At 40.1% G+C, this 20961-nt stretch overlaps 1 protein-coding gene across 1 annotated transcript in view; it reads right to left on the bottom strand.

The window, feature by feature from the left end:
• Positions 1-20667, bottom strand: part of col9a1b (collagen, type IX, alpha 1b) — a gene marked incomplete at both ends in the record, with an annotated part of 42408 nt that extends 21741 nt beyond the window's left edge. Inside the window, 14 exons of the mRNA XM_084076039.1 lie at positions 443-499; positions 922-954; positions 1624-1677; positions 5142-5195; positions 5308-5331; positions 5772-5807; positions 6499-6552; positions 9133-9195; positions 9935-9997; positions 10444-10470; positions 11533-11616; positions 14076-14484; positions 16655-16787; positions 20625-20667. Of these exons, the coding sequence (XP_083932165.1) occupies positions 443-499; positions 922-954; positions 1624-1677; positions 5142-5195; positions 5308-5331; positions 5772-5807; positions 6499-6552; positions 9133-9195; positions 9935-9997; positions 10444-10470; positions 11533-11616; positions 14076-14484; positions 16655-16787; positions 20625-20667 (1134 nt within the window). The remainder of the gene's footprint in view (positions 1-442; positions 500-921; positions 955-1623; positions 1678-5141; positions 5196-5307; positions 5332-5771; positions 5808-6498; positions 6553-9132; positions 9196-9934; positions 9998-10443; positions 10471-11532; positions 11617-14075; positions 14485-16654; positions 16788-20624) is intronic.
• Positions 20668-20961: the final 294 nt, after the last annotated feature.

Here is a 20961-nt window from a genome sequence, read left to right as displayed (position 1 = left end):
GACACCCTGGAACCCCCTCAAGGACCCTTGGGGGGGTCCCCAGACCCCACGTTGAGAACCTCTAGCAGAGTCGTTCTCAAAGTGGGGTCCGGGGGACCCCCGCAGGGATCCTTAATACAGCATCACGATCATTTTAACCACTTTATCCATTTATATGTTGGCTATTCAAAAAATAGCAGATATACAAGCTCACAGTGCGTCACTTGGTGCCACGCTGTGAGCTTGTATATCTGCTATTTTAGAAACATTTAGCAAAATATCGAAAACATTTTTTTTTATCATTTTGATAATGTTTTAGCATAAATCTTCTCTTCTGGGTATCCCTGGCAAAACCTTTTCAGATGGGGGTCCGCGGCCAAATACATCTCAATTCGGGAGTCCTTGACATGAAAAAGAACCCCTGCTTTAGCACAATGTGATCGTGTTCCACCATCCTACTCACCTTCATGCCTGGAAGGCCTGGATGACCTGAAGTCCCTGGAGGACAGGAGTTTGGGCACTATAGAGCACAATGTCACATTATACAGTCAGGTATATTATGCAAAAGAAAATAAATAACATTTTATTTTGAAGGTGCAGGTGTCTCCATGTCTCTCCAGCTCTTTAGTAAACAGAAAATGTATTTTAAGATCGGGATACCAATTTCATCCAATCAGGAGAGAGAATTTACACAGAATACAGGATAAACAAGTGAAAACGGAGGTGACGACACTGTCGTCATGCAGACACACAATTAGAACAGGATCACTATAAAACCAAAGCTCATGAATGGGATCTCTCTCCTCATTGGATGAAATTGGCGACCCACCTGAAAGTGTATTTCCTGTTTATTAATGAGGTGGAGAGACGAGGAGACACCTGTTACTGAACAAACACTCAAAATAGCAATGAAATGACATTTCAGAAAGAATTGAGCCTTACCAGTTCAGCACTGCCCTGCATTCCGGCCGCACCCTAGAATTGACACGAAACAAAAAAAGAAGAAGAAAAAGACATTTGATTCCAGTGGTGTAAAGTAATCAAGTACGTTTACTCAAGAGCTGTGCTTAAGTACAATTTTGGGGTATTTTTATTTTATTTTTATTTCCAATTTTCGATACTTTTACTTATACTCCGCTACATCTGAGATCCAAATATTGTACTTTTACTCCACTACAATTATTTGACAACTAGTTACTTTGATTATTATTACAAAACACACATTTACCACTTCAACCTTATATACATTTCAGCCATTTGAAAATATACAAGCTCACAATGCATTGTGAGCTTGTAGATCTGCTATTTTCAAAAGATTTGTATACAATTTATACATTTTGATACCAATGCCTTTGTACTTTTACTCAAGTAAATATTTAATTCCGGACTTTTACCTGTAACAGAGTATCTGTAGTAGAGTAACCTTGCAGCATTGAGTAAAACATTTGAGTACTTTTCCCCACCACTGTTTGATTCAAATGTCAAAGGTTACATTCAGAAAGAATGATCTGGTAAGTCTGGTGATGAGTAACAAGCTCCACACTATGTGCATTGGAAGCATCACTGTCGGTGTGTTAGATGTGTCGTGTTCTGAAATGTTGTGATAAAACGCTCCGCTGGGACTTTAAAAGTTGTGATGCTTACTCTGACCCCAGCGGGTCCCCGGGGTCCCTGAGGTCCTCGCACGCCCATGGCACCCTGTAGGAAGAGAACATCATATTAGAGCTGGGTAATTAACCGAAAATAGTCGAAAGCCATATTTAGAACCAGTAACCGACGTCATCTCGCTCATGTAGGTTCATCAAATAACAGAGAAGCAGGTCTTTTTGATTATCCACTTAACCCTGTTAGCTGTGTACTTTGTAGTGCAATGGTGGCATACACAAATAGTCAAATTAGAAAGTGAAAATAGCAGATCTACAAGCTCACAACGTTGTACGATGTGACATGTTGTGAGCTTGTAGATTTGCTATTTTCACTTTCTAATAATCATTCATCGTGATCGAGGTAAACGTTTGAAATAATCATGATATTTATTTGAAGTCATGTCACCTGCCCTGCATCTAAAATAATCAAATGAAATGCATCCATTCCTTCGTCATTGGACACTGAAACTTGCACTTTGATTCCATTATGATTATATAGACTTGATATTAGACTCAATATTGACATTGTTTGGCACTTCATTGTGAGGCGGTGTCACATGCCGAAGCTAGCAGATCTAAAAGCGACACCGGCGCACAACTAAGCATAAATCAGGCCTCATAATGATGTGGATTCATGTGGTGTAAAGTAACTAAATACATGTACTCATGTACTGTACTGTATTTTTAGTGTTTTTACTTTGTTCAGTATTTACAATTTTACTTTTATTCCACTACAATTATATGAAATTGCTGGAGTTTTTCATTATTATTACACAACACACTAACCACTTCAGCCCATTTCGGCCATTTGAAACTAGCAGATCTACAAGCTCACAATGCGTCGCGATGCAGCTTGTAGATCTGCTATTTTCAAAAGATTTCTTCTACATTTTGAACTGGTGAAATGGGACATTCTGTACAATGAGTACTTTAACTTTTGGTACTTTAAGTGTATTTTGATGCAGATACGTTTGTACTTTTACTCAAGTACATTTTGAAATCCGGGACTTCTAACAGAGTATATCTACATTGCAGTATTGATACTTTTACTTAAGTAAAAAATGTGAATACTTTTCCCACCACTGTGTGGATTAATGTGTACTGTCTCTGGAAGGATAAAGTCAGAGATAAAATACGTAGTCCTGTTAGAAGCTAAGTGGTTGCTGCTGCATCGATCTCAGTGGCTCTTTCTCAGGTTTGGCTCTTCATTCCTCTGCTGTATGTTGATGTATGGTTGTCTAAAGTATTGGTTCCAAAACAGTGGGTTGGTACCTATTTTCAGGCTGTGGACCAATTTTTGGGGGGTGAATTTCTTTTCTTTCTTTTTTTGCATTTTCTACAATTATTTTATTATTTCAAAAGACCTTCAAAAATAGAAAAATGTACAGAATATTTTAAAGAAATTCAATCATCTCTTTAAATTGTTACAGATATTTTCCAAAAAAATATATATATATATCCATAATTTAAAATAAATAAATAATGAAAATAGCAGATCTACAAGCTCACAACGTGTTTCATGTTGTGAGCTTGTAGATTATTTTACACAAAATAGGGTCTCAGCTGAAGAAGTTTGGGAACCACTGGTCTAAAGAAATGTCACGTGTGAATCACACTGTAATGCATCCTTCTGCACAGCTGAAACCAGTTATGGGATGATGTGACACCATCAGAGCTACAGTACAATGCTTTGACATTTCATAAGGAAATTGTCATTGGTGGAAAGTAACTAAGTACTGTATTTAAGTAAAAGTTTTAGGTACTTTTACTTTACTGGAGTGGTTCCATTTCTTTTTTCTTTTACTTTTACTTTAGTTACTTTGTAAAACATACATTAACCACTTAAGCCCTATATTTACTTTGGCTATTTGAAAATAGGCAATCTACAAGCTCACAACACGTCGCATCGTGATATGGGACCTTCTGCATAATGAGTACTTTTACTTTTGGTACTTTAAGTATATTTTGTTTTATACTTTTGCTCAAGTAAATTTTGAATACCGGAATCTTACAATACCTCAATGTATTTCTACATTGAGGTATTGATGCTTTTACTTAAGTAACAAATGTGAGTACTTCTTCCACCACTGGAAATCGTGAGGATTCACTCGAGAAAAACGTTACCTGCCGGAAATACATCTTTAAACCGCTATTAAAGATCTACTCAAATCATATACGGTATGCTACCATAAAGGCTGGACTTTAAAGGCTATGGTGAAGGATAATCTCTCAAAGGTACTGGGAGTCTAATTGGATAAATGGATGGTGTTCTCAACAGATACACCAACTCTAAGTGGCATTTAACAAACAACAAACTTAGGATAACCTTAATTACTTTGGCAGCTATTACAGTGACCTGAAGGGTACAGACAATACTTTCCATAAACGTCACGCATGCTCTAAATGATGTTCAATGATAACAGTGATTCAGATAGGGGCTTCATCCAAATCAGTTCAGAGTAACAGATGTTGACGAATGCAACCCTTGAGCCAAAAGAATGAAACAAAGTGTAAAATATTGATCACAACTTTAAAATGTTTAGGTATTGTTCTAAGATACAGTAAAATACCTGAAAAAAAAACATTTTCTATATCAGTATAGTGACCTCTTAGGCCTTGTTTACACTGCAGGAAAATCTGATTTGTTTCTCCAGTCTGATCTTTAGGAGTGACCGTCCACACTGTTATTTGCAAGTGATCAGATTGGATTTGGGTATTCAGGCATCGTCAATAATAGCTGATGTACAAGCTCAGAACGCATCATGATTGTTGATCAGCTATTTTTGGCAAGCGAGACAGTCACAGGCTTCAGTGTCCAAGTATCCAGACTGAGACACATCTTTTTTAAATCAGATTCAAATCACATTTCAAACCACCCAGGAGCGTGGTTCAAATCCGATCAGATTAATCGGTTTCCATGTGATTTGGGCTGCCATAGAAAACATACATTCTAAATTCTGTTCAATGTCTGAGTTCATTGTCAGTCGCCACACATGGAAGAGACGATGCTTCCTGTATCCGTGAACTGAGACTGAAAACGTATGTTGTTAAATGTGAACACAGATAAATATATCAAGCATGTGCGTGTGTGTGTGTGTGTGTGTGTGTGTGTGTGTGTGTGTGTGTGTGTGTGTGTGTGTGTGTGTGTGTGTGTGTGTGTGTGTGTGTGTGTGTGTGTGTGTGTGTGTGTGTGTGTGTGTGTGTGCGTGCATGTGTGTGAGGGTTTATTTGTCACTACTCTTGTAGAAATACATTTGTGATTTCAGCAATGGTAAGATCAACGAAACGATTCCCCAGAAACCCTCAGTGTTGTAAAACACACCCTTTACCCTGAGTAAAACACACCCTTATGGGCACATTTTGTACCCTTATGGATCGATTTGACTGATTCATTACTTTTAAATATTATTTTTCCGGGCCAATTTCATTGATTAATTGATTAATATAGACAATATTAATAGACGGTACGATTAATCAACATAATTTTCTGCCAACGGTATCTGTCAGTATACTCACAGGGGGTCCACCTTTGCCCAATTCCCCTGGAAGTCCTCCAGGCCCTGGTGGTCCCTGTGCAAAGACACGTTGTGGAAGTGTTGGTTTGTGTTTTGACACCACAATGTTAAAGATGGTCACATCAAATGTAACATATAGCACCAAGTAGCATCGATCATTTACTTACAGGGGGTCCATCTTCCCCAACACCCTGTAGAGGGAGACAAACAGAATAAGTCAGCACCATATCTTTGCTGTCGGGCAGAGACCGCTCATCTCCATATTCTAACTTGTTGTGTTTTTTCGTAAATTAACGCCCTACTTGATCATACTACAGTGTCACACAAAAGCATCAAAAGTAGCAGATCTACAAGCTCGAAACACGGCGCGAAGCGACGTGTTTTGAGCTTGTAGATCTGCTACTTTTGATGTTTTTGAATTTAAATCCTGAACAGAGATAGACAAAATGTTGACGAAAATAAAACAAATACATGTGCGGCCTGCTTGAGAATGAATCTGTACATATTGGAACCACTTTATTGAAAACCAATCATGAACATAACATTTCACTATCTGGCAGGTGCATTCTGTGTAAGTAGCGAACATCATGTTGTGTTTTAGCGGTTCATAGAGGATAATAATGTAACTTACAGCTAATCCACGAGGTCCAACTTTCCCAGGTTCGCCCTATAGAGCAAAATGAAAATAAAAGATGTTTTACATTTTACAATAAAATATCAATCTTATTCCATTTCCAACAGATCCAAACCTTATGAAAATGACAATAGTGCCTTTATTAAAGTAATTTAATAGTCAAGCCTACTCATTTTAGAGTGTCGGGGGCAGACACTTATGAATAAGTGAGAAGTTGTAGAGCAAGAAAAAAAAACATTTATGTGGAATGGTTATTGTGGAAAACTATACCAGTGAAAGATTATATCAAAAACTTTTGTTTAATTGAAAAAGTTATGACTTTAATCCAATTAAGTGTTTCCTCAACAATACACAAAGAATACTGTATAACTTCAGCAAACTTCTATACTGACCCACATATTGTGTTCATTTCAAAAGAAGCAGACTTGAGACCTCAAAAACAAGAGACTTGCGTTCACATTCCTCTGGTCTTATCGCATGACTGGGCCGGGGGCACACTTGACCCGGCAATGTTTAGTTTAATGAGGAGCGATGTTCTGACTTCCATTCCCCACAGAGCTTACACGAGAACACTTGCAGGATTAAGAGCCATTCATCACGAGGAATTGCTTCACGCCACAGTGATTCCCACTGTCATGGCAGCCGAGTGGACGGCACTTTGGCACGGCCGGTCTCCCTGGGAGACCGCGGAGCTGAAAAGATGAAAGGCCCATTAGTCACTCACTTTCTGTCCGAAGGGACCGTCAGGCCCGGCGTCTCCAACAGGGCCAGTCAAACCCTGCAACACATAAAGACAGATTAGACTTAACTCGTACGTTGTAACAAAAGTGGACATCGGTCAGAGGGGGCTGAGTAGTGCTCTTTGACGATGAAAGAATCATGGGCTAAAGTCAAGTTTACTTACTTTTACCTCAAACGGCAATGAAACACCTATTGGCTCTGTGTAAAACCGTAGTCCCGTGTTTTCAGAAGGTAGCATACCCGTTTCCTGTTGCAGTCAATTTTCCCATCTATCTAGGGTCTTTGACAGGGGGTCCGGGACCCCTTGGGGGTCCTCAGAGATACTAAATCTCTAAATCTTTGTGTAAAAGGGACTTTATTTATTTTTTATTTTTACATTAACCACTCGTATGATGTATCCCTATTCTGGGGGGAACATGAGCCGAGGGAGAGGGAAAAAAGAGCAGACCAAGTACAGAGCCAAAGGTCAAGTTTACAAAGTATTGAGAAAAAACTCCTTACAATATGCAACTACTTGCAACTATACCCGCAACCATTATCCCCAATGGCAGTTGCAAGGAGTTGCACTGGTGTGACTAGTTGCATTGGTGCGGTTTGGCCTTAACATGAATCCAATATGTAGTGGGGGGTCCCTGCTTCATCTCTCTCTTAGCTAAGGGAGACTGAAAAACATTGAAGACCCCTCCGTGTCTTATATCATTGTCATGTGTCCATGTTTGGGAGGAGCTACATATTCATGAGAGAGAAACTCTGCTAGCTAGCTATTGCCCCGCCCCTAACGTGCTTCAGTATATACTGTGGAACATCTTAAGTCATACTTGATGCAAAGAGGAATTGAAGCCTCATTGTATCGGTCAGTGCTTATAATTCAATGACAACACAGTCAAAGTGGACCTCCCCATTGGAGTTCTCCATTGTATAATGATGATAGCCGGCTGCTACTATCATAGGTTTTGGTTAGCAACATAACCTTTTGGTAAAATGTTTGGTAAAACATACTGCTAATTATACATGACAGGCTTTATATGGATATAAGGCAACAGCAGCTGTAGCCGTGATATAATCACAACATACTGTATCTCAGCCCCTCGTGCAATCTTTGCTTAATTGCTGCATCAGCAAACCACTTTAAACAACATTTTTCTTCTGCAAAATCTATGTGGCAATAACAGTGTAATGAATAGGAAATATTATACATACAGTAAACGTGGGTTTATTCACAGTTAAACAGATGATGCATTAACACAGTGGTTCCCAACTGACTTTCATTGGAGCCCCCCCGTCTTACACCTGACAGAAGCTGACACCCCTCCACATATGTGCAAGCAACACACACACACACACACACACACACACACACACACACACACACACACACACACACACACACACACACACACACACACACACACACACACACACACACACACACACACACACACACACACACACACACACACACTTATTTTATCACACTTATCCTTATTTTCAGACATACTGTATTAACCACTTAGGCCCCATATACTTCATGTACAATGAATAGCAGAAATAGCCAATCAAAAAGCCAAGTCACTGAATGATTGTGCTGCAACAAGGCCTCACACCCCCCTGTGATCTTTGGTCCCAAAGTGACCCCAGGTTGGGAAGCACTGGATTAACAGAGAGTCAGCGATGTTAGCAGAAGCGGTGTGGAGGTGAGAGCTCCCACACTGCTGGAGACCAACATTCCTCTGGCTGTCCTCAAACAAGCCCATTGACAGACACCATTCCACACCATTCTGAGGATTCTAGACCCCAGACACCAACCAACAACAAGCAACCCACAATACCACTATTGTTTCCCAAATACTGTGGTAGTGGTGCACTCTTAAATCAGTGATTCTCAACCTTTTCTCGTTTCAAGGACCCCCAATTTGATATGCTTTAGGCCCACAGACACCCCCCAGTACACTTCAACCCCAATCTACTTCTTTAAAATCCTCAGTGTTCATTTAACTCTGAGAGTGTACAAATGGAATGAACCAGTGACTCGAACGTTATGATTTCTAACTACAACAAAAACAATAATGAATGCATTAAAAAATCTATTGTGTTACCTCACATTTTGAAATAAGATATTCTCTACCATGGGTATAGTGAAAATCAATAGTAGGCTATACTGTATGTCTATAACTTCAGGGTAATAAAAATGAATTACAGTCCCTCTTTGTCAGGCTATATCATCACACATTATCATCACACAATGTCTGCTTTCTTGACTTTCCCAGAAGCTCTGGAGGCATCATAAGTTAATTACATTCAGGCCTGGGTTGCACAAAATGACCGCTATACCCTCTCACAAAAGGAAATTCGAATTTTGTTCACCCTGATTATTAAATTCCTCTCTTTTTGTATACTTTGCAACAAGAGCTCGGGGCTAAAACGGACCTTTTCACGGGCCTGCTGTAGTGAGCCGATAAAAACACATTAAGGGTGGGAGGCATGCCTGGCAAGGTTCCACCCCCTCGCGGCCATGAGTCCTGAATACGGGCCTTATTGTTGCCAACTTCATATCAACTACAATGCAGAGCCCAAACACAAATTAGTTTCAAAAGTTGTGCTTAAAATAAAAACTCACATCAGCCCCGGGTTCGCCTGGCAATCCAGCAGAGCCCGGTCTACCTCCATCGCCGTCGGGTCCCTAGAATGTTTTCAGAACACCCACATAATACAAACATTTGAAATTATAATAAAGAATATACCACAAAACAAAACACTTAAAAACATCATTTCAAGACTAATTTAGAATTCATAGTTACAGGAAGGCCTTCCGCGCCACCGTCTCCCCTTTCTCCCTGTAATGAGACAAATTGGATTTGTTAAAGGTACAGTAAGTGTTTTGTTAAACGGTTCTATATTCTGATAGTAACACAGTAAACACTGAGTGTTCGTAGAGTAGGCTAACAGTGTATAGCTCTTTAGTAAAGCAGTAAAATGCACTTTCAGGTCAAGATACCAATTCTATGCAATCGTGAGAGAGAGCTCATGCAGGATATGGGATATAAACAAGTGACATTTGAACACAGGTGACATAAGTGATGACACACAGAAGTGAGCAGACACAATTGGAACTGGAACACTATCAAATTGAAGCTGATAAATGGGTAGTGTCTCCTGATTGGCTGTAGATTAGCTTGATCATAAATTAGGCTTACTACACACATACCTTCATTGCTACTATAGCGTTGATTATGTCTTGTTTATTATTGTATATTGCATGTCTTTAATGAATTGAATACACAGGACCACAATGGAAACAAGCCCCTAGGGGCTTTTTGTGTTATCCTTTAATCAATCATTGTAAATCCTACCTCTGTACTAATTGCAAACTGTTAATAAAGTATTCAATCAATCAAAAGGCTATAACTATGAACACTTACAGCAACTCCGTCAATCCCTGGGACACCTGAAGGTCCCGGGGGGCCAGCTGCTCCTTGGCCCCTCTGGGTAAACAACATGAAAAAAGAAAAAAAGACATGAATTTCAGTTTCATTTGATGAAAATTATCCTCACTTTTTTTGCCCCGTCTGATAGCTGCTCTGACGTATATAGCCTATAAGCCAGGCCTAACCTACATCCAAAGTATAGAAAAAAGTGGAACAGGTGCATTTAGCTATAATTGTATTTGTAAGTAGAACACTGACACTGCACAAACATGCTCTTATGTATAGGCTACTTTCATATTCATACACCTAATTATATGACCGATTTAATCAATGGAACGACTATGATAAGGCTCAAGTCGTTTTACCCAGTCCTCACAGTTAGATGCCAAATAATCTGGCAGGATAAAATCCCAACGGTTGACCCTCTGTCCAAAACCAATAGATGTGACATAAATAGCAGGAATCATAGGCTCCGTTTGCCATCGGAATCATCATATACTCACCTGCGGCAACAACTCTGCTTCGTCAATCTATAAAGGAGAGAAACGCAAGTGTTATAAAGTCTTACTTGAGCGGAGCAGAGCAGGACCATATGAAGCAGGGTCACCAGAAGCGGTCCCCTAAAGCCCGGGGTCCGAGCCATGGTCTCCCCGGTGTCAGGGACTCAGGGAAAGGCTAGATTAGTCCTTTTTTCTGGGTTTCACTGGGTTGACAGACAGACGGACCCCCTGACACATAAAAACCACCCGACTGAATCCTGCTTCAACTGACCTAACCCCGTCCGAGGTACCAGGGCCATCAAAGGCTCATGAATATTCATGACACTGTTTGCCTATGGGATAGCGATTGGACGATGGCACACAGAGACCACATATGGCAGGGGAGGAGTTACATGGACGAGAGTGCGAGTTGCGGGACTTTTAAATGGCCTGTTTGTTCAGTGGTGGAAGAAGTGCAAGTAGCCTATACTCACAGCTGTTACTTGAGTAAAAGTGTCAATAGGCTACCACAATGTAGAGATACTCCGTTACGAGTACAAGTATGGTATTCAGAATTTAGGCTACTTTAGTAAAAGTTTAAGGCATCAAAATATACTTAAAGTACTCATTATGCAGAATGTCCCTTAAGTTTTCTAAATGTATAAAAACCTTTTGAAAATAGCAGATCTACAAGCTCACAACGCGTCGTGATGCGACGCGTAACTTCAGTTTTCAAATGTAGTAGAAGTAAAAGTAATGAAAACTGGAAATACTCCAAAATACCTCAAAATTGTACTTAAGTACTGTACTTGAGTAAATGTAGCCTTAGTTACTTCACACCACTGCTATTTTTTTTGACTGATTGATTAATTGAATACTATATATTAGCAGTTTGCAAAAAAAAAAGCACAGGAAAGTACAGTTCAAATACAAGGTCTGCTAAGAGGATTTTAAACCCAAGAAAGACTATGGCTTGTTTCTTTGTACTCAATTCATCGAAGTATAGTAGTATGATCGATTACCTTTTGATGCTTTTCAAGTTTTTCAAATCCCCAACTCATATAATTTGATTGAGACTGACAGTCACACATACAGTTAGATTAGTTTCCTTACCGAGGTGGTGCTTGGGAGGTAATTGCACAGTTCTTCCAGGGGTCGCATCACCTCACAGTGAATCAGCATCGTTTGTAGCTCAAACTGGGAGGAAAAAAACTCCAAGAAATTAGTATAGGCTAAGATGAACCACTAACAGAACCTGCTATTAAAAATAGTGGGCCTACGTGAAAGGTTTCACTGAAAAGCCTTAACTTTTCACATTGACTTAAATTGAAAGTTTTAATGTTAATGTTACTGTTGCATCTGAACAATGATAACATTCTGTAGGTACTCCTAAAGCTACTGTAGTTCAGTGTCAAAATAAGTTAAAGCCTATTCAAGGTTTATCATTCATGTGTGTCCAATAAAACAAATTAAACAAATGTTGATCTCTAATAAATACACAATTAGGTTACAAGAAAAGAAAATGCTCATCTCACTTAAGGTTACTTAAGGAAAATATTTCTGTTTGAATTTATTAGCAATAGCTAATGCTGGCTGCTGTGAAGATACTGTTTGTGTCCCTGTTTTCCCTGAGTAAATAAATACATTGTGTTAAAATGTAGGCTATGTGTTACAAAATGTAGGGACAGACAGCACCCTGAATAGGCTAATGAACTTGCAGTCAGGGCAAACAATACAATAGTGACCTCCACTGGAAGCCTGTTGAGCTCTTTAAATCACTGGTTCTCAATGTGTGTGTGTGTGTGTGTGTGTGTGTGTGTGTGTGTGTGTGTGTGTGTGTGTGTGTGTGTGTGTGTGTGTGTGTGTGTGTGTGTGTGTGTGTGTGTGTGTGTGTGTGTGTGTGTGTGTGTGTGTGTGTGTGTGTTTGGGGGGGGGGTTTCCAGGAGGTCCCCAGCGAAAGTAGTTATTACAGCATCACAAACATATGAACCACTTTATCCATTTATATGTTGGCTATTCAAAAATAGATATACATCTAGCAGATTGTACATCTGCTATTTTTTTTTAAATATCCGAAATGTTTAGAAGCTTTTGAATAGGCCTAATTTTGAATTTCTTTAAATCTTTAAATCTTCTCTTCTGGGGGTCCCTGGAACAAAACATTTTCAGATGGGGGTCCGCGGCCAATTAGTTGATTATGTGCAGTCGGCAGCTTGACTTTGTGGAGTTTGTAGCTACAGTATAGTGTCCTTCAAAGTGGCTTCCTGTACTATCCAAGGGGCTGGCCTTAGTAACACTAGAAGGCCAGATCAAGGCACGTTGCCTTGCTTTGAGCTGGGTAGGCTATATGTTGCCTGTGTGTGAGCCCTGAACTGTGGCAGGCCTAATGGGTAGGCTATGTGGCCTGTGTGTGCACAAGGCTGCGTTTCTTCACTGCCACTTGCTACAATTTCCACGTATTTGTAGGAATTGTCTCGTTAATGCAGGGGTAACAGCAGAGATTCCATAGGATTCTGTTAGGGACAAGACAGCCAGAGGACAGCCAGGGACAGCCCTTAACCAATGTATACCTGTTCAAACAAAAGTACAATCTAAACTATTTCAATTACTGTTTTATAATAGAGTACCAAATTATCATAAAGAACAGTGGTGGGAAAAGTTCTGTTTTTTTTAACTTAAGTAAAAGTATCAATACTGCACTGTAGAAATGTAGAAAAGTCTGGTAATCAAAATTTACTTGAGTAAAAGTACAAAAGCATTTGCATCTAAACATACTTAAAGTACCAAAAGTAAAAGTATTCATTATGCAGAATGTCCCGTTTCACAAAGTATCATAATGTATATAATGTATATGTTGTGAGCTTGTAGATCTGATATTTTCAAATAGCCAAAGTTCAAATAGGGATGAAGTGGTTAATGTATGTTTTGTAATAATAATCCAAATCTACAAAGTAACTAGTAACAAATAATTGTAGTGGAGTAAAAAGTACAATATTAGCCCCTGAGATGTATAGTGGAGTAGAAGTAAAAGTATTGAAATTGGAAATACTTAAGCAAAGTAAAAGTACCTCAAAATTGTACTGAAGTATACTGTACTTGAGTAAATGTAATTAGTTACTTTCCAATAGTAAAAGTATTGGACAATTGAAATACTCAAGTAAGGTAAAAAGTACCTCAAAACGTTACTTATAACTACAGTAGGCTACTTAAGTAAATGTACTTAGTTACTTTCCACCACTGATAATAATAGGCTCTATTCACAGCAGCCATAGTATGAAGACATTCACAGGTGTTACCAATGATACTAATGAAGGCTCTGTTCCATTCTGGTCAAACAGAGTCAAGGTGCTGATATTGTGCATGTTGGCCCACTGGAAACACCAGTGGGTCTACAGTTGGAGTCCAGGAACCCTCATGGGCTTCCAAATGGCCCCTTACAGGTGTGTAACTCTGAGAGTGTACAAATGGAACCAAATGGACCCGTAAGGGTCCATTTGGTTCCATTTGTACACTCTCAGAGTTATGGGGGTCGTGTAAACCACCGTGCTACACTAAATGGAACAGAGCCTTCATTAGTATCATTGGTAACACCTGTGAATGTCTTCATAATATGGCTGCTGTGAATAGAGCCTATTAGGTTTAAACAAACAGCTTACCTGAACAGCTACCACAGGTTTATCAGTCAGTTTCCCAATGGAAGTGAAGCCGTCCAGACTGACAGCTGCTCTCGGCGGTGTATCGCGAGATTCGATCAGATTACAATCCACGTAAAGAGTAACGGACCGTTTCTTGACGTTCAGGATGACGTCGTGCCACAGGGAGTTGAAAAGGAGTTGAAGTGATGAGAAAACAACGGTCTGTCTTTCCTTATGGAGTCCATGACCGTGAATGAAGGAGAACTCCAGAGACTGGGATTCTCCATTGAGTCTGACGGCGAGCTGCTCCTCGCCGTTGACATCCTGTATCTGCCAGATATTCCACTTCTTATTGATGGTGATGCTGTCACTCATGCGAAACACTGACACGAATGAGAACTCTTCTGGTAGTCCCAGAGGATATAAGGATCTGCAACAACACAAACACAAATATGTATTTGACCAGGCCTGAACATCAGTGGTGGAAGAAGTTAGATGCGTTTTTACATATTAAGTAAAAGTATCAATACCACAATACGATAATCAGTGGTGGAAAAAGTACTTGAATGTTTTACTTTAAGTAAAAGTATCAATACTGCAATGTAGAAGTACTCTGTTACAAGTAAAAGTCTGGAATTTAAAATGTATTTAAGTACAAAAGTATTGGTATCAAAATGTACTTAAAGTACTAAAATGTTTGAAAATAGCAGATCTACAAGCTCACAATGCGTCACAATGCGACCTATTGTGATCTTGTAGATTGGCTATTTTCAAATAGCCTAGGTATGAAATAGGGCTAAAGTGGTTAATGGATGTTTTGTAATCTAATCTTTAATTGTAGTGGAGTAAAAGTACAATATTTTCCTCAGAGATGTATAGTGGAGTAAAAGTAAAAGTATTGAAAATTGGAAATACTCAAGTAAAGTACAAATACCTCAAAATTGTACTTAAGTACAGTACTTAAGTAAATGTACAAGTAGGTTAAAAGGCTTGTATTCAAAAATTTGACTTGAGTGAAAGTGCAAAAGTATTGGCATCAGAATATGCTTGCAGTAGGCTACCAAAGAAAAAGTACTGAACCTTTTCGAAAATAGCAGATCTACAAGCCTACAAGGTTGTAGATTGGCTATTTTCAATTAGCCAAAGTATAGAATAGTGCTCAAGTGTGTTTTGTATTAATACTCTAAACTTTAAAAGTAACTAACTAAAGCTGTCACATAATTGTAGTGGAGTAAAAAAGTGCAATATTTGCCTCTGAGATGTAATGGAGTAGAAGTATTAAGTATTTAAAAATGAAAATACTCAAGTAAAATGAAAGTACCTCATCATTTTACAGAAGTAGCCTACTGTCCTTGAGTAAATGTACTTAGTTACTTTCCACCACTGCTAAGATAAGAATTCCCCATTTGCTGATGAGTAGCCTTCTTTTTCAGCACCATGGACAACGTACGCTACAGTACCACACGTTGACCACTGGGTGTCAGTGTTCACTAACGAGATTGCATTTCGTCACCGATCCTCTATGCCAGTGGTTTTCAACCTTTTTCATGTCAAGGACCCCCAAATTCCCACATATTAGCCCACGGACCCCCCATTTGAAAAGATATGCCAGGGACTCAACCATTTTGATTTCTTGGGGGAATCTACACTGTATCATCATGATTAGTGTTCATTTAACTCTGAGAGTGTACAAATGGAACCAAATGGACCCGGGGGTTCCATTTGTACACTCTCAGAGTTACAGACACATACGGGTCAATTTGGTTCCTAACTATTAATTTGGCTGGGGACCCCCTGGAACCCCCTCAAGGACCACTGGTGGTCCCCGGACCACTGGTTGAAAACCACTGCTCTATGCCAGTTGGTTCTCAACCTTTTCAGGCCGGGACCCCCCAAAACAATCATATTTGAACTGGGGACCCCCCCAAAACAATCATATTTGAACTGTGGACCCCACAAAATAATCATATTTGAACTGTGGACCCCCCTAAATAATCATATTTGAACTGGGGACCCTCCAAAATAATCATATTTGAACTGGGGACCCCACAAAATAATCATATTTGAACTGGGGACCCCACAAAATAATCATATTTGAACTGGGGACCCCACAAAATAATCATATTTGAACTGGGGACCCCTCCAAAATAATCATGTTTGAACTGGGGGGACCCCTCCAAAATAATCATATTTGAACTGGGGACCCCCCAAAATAATCATATTTGAACTGGGGACCCCACAAAATAATCATATTTGAACTGGGGACCCCCCACACTGACAAGCACTTGGAATTGTAGGAGTTGAGGCATTACATTTGACTTGGTTCCTCGATAAATGTTGAAAATAGCAGAGGCGTTGTAGATCTGCTATTTTCAAAATGTTTGCTTCTTTCTTATATCATTTGTCAATTTGAGCAGTTTTTATAGTTTAGTGTTGATTACTTTTGATGCAGTAATGGTCTCTTTTTTTTCTTACTTTCTTTCTTTTTTTAGGTATTAAAAAGGTCTCAAAACTCAATTCTCACTTCATTGTGATCTGTTGACCCCCCAACATCCCGACCCTCAGGTTGAGAACCACTGCTCTATGCCACTGATACTTACTTAGTGTTGATTCTGAAGTTGAATGTGTGCCCTAGCTGATAAGCTACGTGCTGGGGAGCCGACCCCACGACCTTTTGTACAGTCCCTCTTCTCGCCAGCTCTGCAATGTGGAACTGAGACATGATATAAAACCCTGTCGGCAGAAAGAAAGGTCGTTAAAACAGACAAAGTTTAGACTGAATACTGTGCCAAATTTGCAGTCTTAACTCAGTGGTTCTATTTTCAGGCCGTGGCCCTCCAAAATAATCATATTTGAATTGGGGACCCCCCCAAAATAATCATATTTGAATTGGGGACCCCCCAAAATAATCATATTTGAATTGGGGACCCCCACACAAACACTTGGAATGTAGGAGTTGAAGCATCCCCCCCCCCCCCCCAATCATGTGAGGATCCCCCTGGGGGTCCCGACCCACAGGTTGAGAACCACTGTCTTAACTTACCAGGGAAACTATCTTCTCCAACGTTGACCTGAGGGCACACGGATTGCTCCGTTTGAAGGCCAAGGCCAGATGAAAATGGCACCCCTGCAAGATGATGATGAAGAAGAAGATGATATTAGTAATAGATAACAGTGGTGGAAAGTTACTATGTACATTTACTCAAGTACTGTGCTTAAGTACAAATTTGAGGAATCTTTACTTTACTGGAGTATTTTCAATTTGCAGTGCTTTTACTTCTCCACTACATCTCAGGGGCAAATATTGTACTTTTTACTCCACTACAATTATTTGAAATCTTTTCCAGTTACTTTGTAGATTTTTATTATTATTACAAAACATGCATTAAACATGTTTACCCCTATATACTTCGGCTATTTTCAAAAGGTTTGTATACATTTTGAAGACTTGTGAAATGGGACATTTTGCACAATGAGTACTTTTGCTTTTGGTACTTTATGTACATTTTGATGCCAATACTTTTGTACTTTTACTCAAGTACATTTTGAATACCGGATTTTGACTTAACAGAATATGTCTGCATTGCAGTATTGATACTTTTACTTAAGTAAAACATTTGAGTAGATAGACAGACAGACAGACAGACAGACAGACAGGCAGACAGGTCGGCGCAGGTCAGCGGTGTGGCCTGTGTGTGCTAAGTGTGTGTGTGTTTGCAGAGGCTACTCATTGAACTCATCATCACCCTCAAGTGAGTGCGTGATAAAATTAGTTGTTGTTTGAAAAGCTGCACTGGCTGCCTTGAATAAACATTAGGCTGCCTGTCAGGGGCTGTGGGTGGTTTCCTGTTTAACACTGCAGCTCTAGACACGCTCGTTTTTTCATACATCCGTGCAGAAGCCAAAGTTATTATTCATCAAGTTTGAACAATAATGTTCCACTTAGGCTGCTTAGATAACCCCCCCCCCCCCCCCCCCCCCCCCCCCCATTTCTCCAATATAACTTGAATTATATCTAGGCAGGGTAGCCATGCCGGGTTGTGGTGGACATTTTTGTCAAAATTCTAATTTTTGCCATGGAAGTGGGTTGAAGGGAGTCCAAATGAACCATTACAGGTCTGAAACTGTGAGTGTGTACAAATGGGACCAAGAGTTGGGGCATTCAATTTTGTTTGACTTGGTTCCACAGTTAGGCTAAATATTGTGAAAATAGCCGATCTACAAGCTTGCAACGCGAGGCGTTGTCAGCTTGTAGATTGGCTATTTTCACAATTTTCACAATTTGGCCAATGTTCGACCAGTTTTTATAGTATAGTTTGTTGATTACTTTTGATGCAGTAATGGTCTTTTTTTTCTTTCTTTGATGGAATGGAATGAGTGGAATGAATGGAATGGGTGGAAATGGAATGAGTGTGTCTGTGTACAAGTGGAACCAAATGTTGGTTCCATTTGTACACACTCACAGAATTATGGGGGTCCTTGAAAATGAAAAAGTACTGGTGGACTCCTAATGTGCCATATGTGGCATAGTAAATCAGTGTCATACCTGTATTCTGGAGAAAACCTGGAGACATTCAGTAATTGGGTCTTATGATCAAAATAAGAACATTACAATATGATGTACTGTAAAAACTCTATCTACACATTTGTCTGTGTATGGATGTATTGTATCGTATGTATCTAGGACTAATTTCCATTCATTTTCACAGTGTCTCATTGATTGTCTGCAGCATTTGGTTGATGCTATTATACAGTGCAATGTGCATTATGTTATTATTATGGATGAGCCATGTGCAGAAACAAACCCCTTTAATATTATGTCAGTGATGTTTTTAACCATTTAGCTCAGTGGTTCTCAAAGTGCGGTCCAGGGACCCCCAGCGGTCCATGAGGGGGTTCCAGGGGTCCCCAGCTAAATTATTATTTAGGAACCAATAGACCCCTAAAGGTCTGTAATCGAGAGTGTACAACCATCAGTACACTCTCAGAGTTATGGGCATCCTAATGCATACTGAACTGGGGGTCCTTGCAAGTTAAACCGTTTAAGGACCACTGATTTAGCTAAGATGCTACACAGTATACCATGTTGACAACCCATCTAACCTAATATGGAACAGACTGACAGCAGATAAGGGATGCAGGTCAGGTGCCACAGACATCAGCAGAACCTTTTATTGCTGTCCATTGGAGTGGATGTACACACAGTAATATCTGGAGTGTTAATTTAACTGTCTGAAAGAGAATACTGGTGTGGACCACTGGGTTAGGGTCCGGGGACCCCCAGGGGTCCTTGTAGCTGTTCCAAGGGGTCCCCAGCAATATGGCATAAAAATCAGTTAATAGAAGATCTTCAGGCTCACAACGCATTATGATGCAAAGCGTTGTGAGCTTATAGATCTGCTATTTTAGAAAAATCTATTTTCTTTTTTTGTTTTGTTGTCTTATGGGGTCCCCTGGCACAAAATATTTTCAGAAGGGGGTCCGACCGTGGCCTAATACATATCAGTTTGGAGGTCCTTGACATGAACATGTTTGAGAACTTACTGTGACCATGGAGTCCTGTGCAGAGATATCGTGGGATGACATGGCAGCAGAACAAATAGCAGAGAAGGATTCGTCTGGAATGCGATCAGATATTGCAATCGATTAGGAACACATTCTTTTTTGCATTAATAATCTCTGCAAGAACTAAACATGCGTGTCAATTGCAGAATATCAGTCACATTTCAAATTATTCACAGATACAGTCAGCATTATGCAGAAAACGGTTACCTTTTGATTCCCCCCATTAAGCAGCCTGATCCGGAATAGGGAAAAATGCCCAGTTTTCAGTGTTTTCTTCAGATGATGGGCTTCCGGTTAAGAACGAGACCGTAGCTAAGTTGCTCCTCTGACCAGAGTGCCAACCTAAAGTTTACTGCACCGAGGTCTCTTTATACTCTGGACTGTTGTTACCCAGATGGGGGTGAGTCAACAGCTTTGGTGTCAACTTTGCATTCCACAGCAGCTATCCTCCATCCTATCCTCCATAACTATAATGCAGTGGTTCTCAATCTTTTTTTTAATTTCAAGGACCCCCATAACTCTGAGAGTGTATGCACGTCCATTTGGTTCCATTTGTACACTCTCAGAGTGCACAAAATGTACATTTGAGAACCTCTGAACTAATGGAGGATTCATGTTTACTCATTCAAAGAGCAGAATCAATGTAATTAGTACGTATGGCCATAGAACATGAATTATGTTCACATTCATAATTGCATCATCACATGGTTAATGCGTGTTACTGTGAAGTGCCTTGTGACAAACAACAGCACCGCATGGCCACTCACTTCACATGTTTACTATTTCTGGCTTGTAGATTCCATGGCACAGCAGCACCAAAACGCATCTTCTTATAGAGCAGTGGTTCTCAAAGTGGGGTCCCGGGACCCCCAGGGGTCCTTGAGGGGGTTGCAGGGGGGTCCCCAGCAAAAGTAGTTAATATAGTATCACAATCATTCTAACCACTTTATCCATTCATATTCAAAAGTAGCAGATCTACAAGCTCACAGCGTGTCACTTCCTCACCTGCCAGTGAGGAGCTCCCACCAGGAAGACGTAGAGCCTTCATTCTACTCCTCCCGCCCAACACTCCCCGCTGACAGGTGGCACCCCAGCCCGTAGGAGTACTTACAGTGACATCATCCTCCCCGCCCGGCTTCCCTCCCCCGAACACGGGTTAATTGTGTTTGTATAGACGCTCAACAAAGCCGGATGCACCACGGTGGATTCAAACCCACAACCTCTGTGGTGATGGGCAGGCACTTTACCACTGCGTCAACCGAGCACCGTATCAATTTGTGGGGCCTTTGCACGAAAAAGTTTCAGAAACAATGTGTTAAAAAGGGTTGTGTCTGAGACACAG

This window comes from Gymnoscopelus microlampas (assembly GCF_963454915.1).
Source record: "Gymnoscopelus microlampas genome assembly, chromosome: 13".
NCBI lineage: Eukaryota > Metazoa > Chordata > Actinopteri > Myctophiformes > Myctophidae > Gymnoscopelus > Gymnoscopelus microlampas.
The sequence above is the reverse complement of the archived record's forward strand: the minus strand, read 5'-3'. Positions and strand labels throughout refer to the sequence as shown.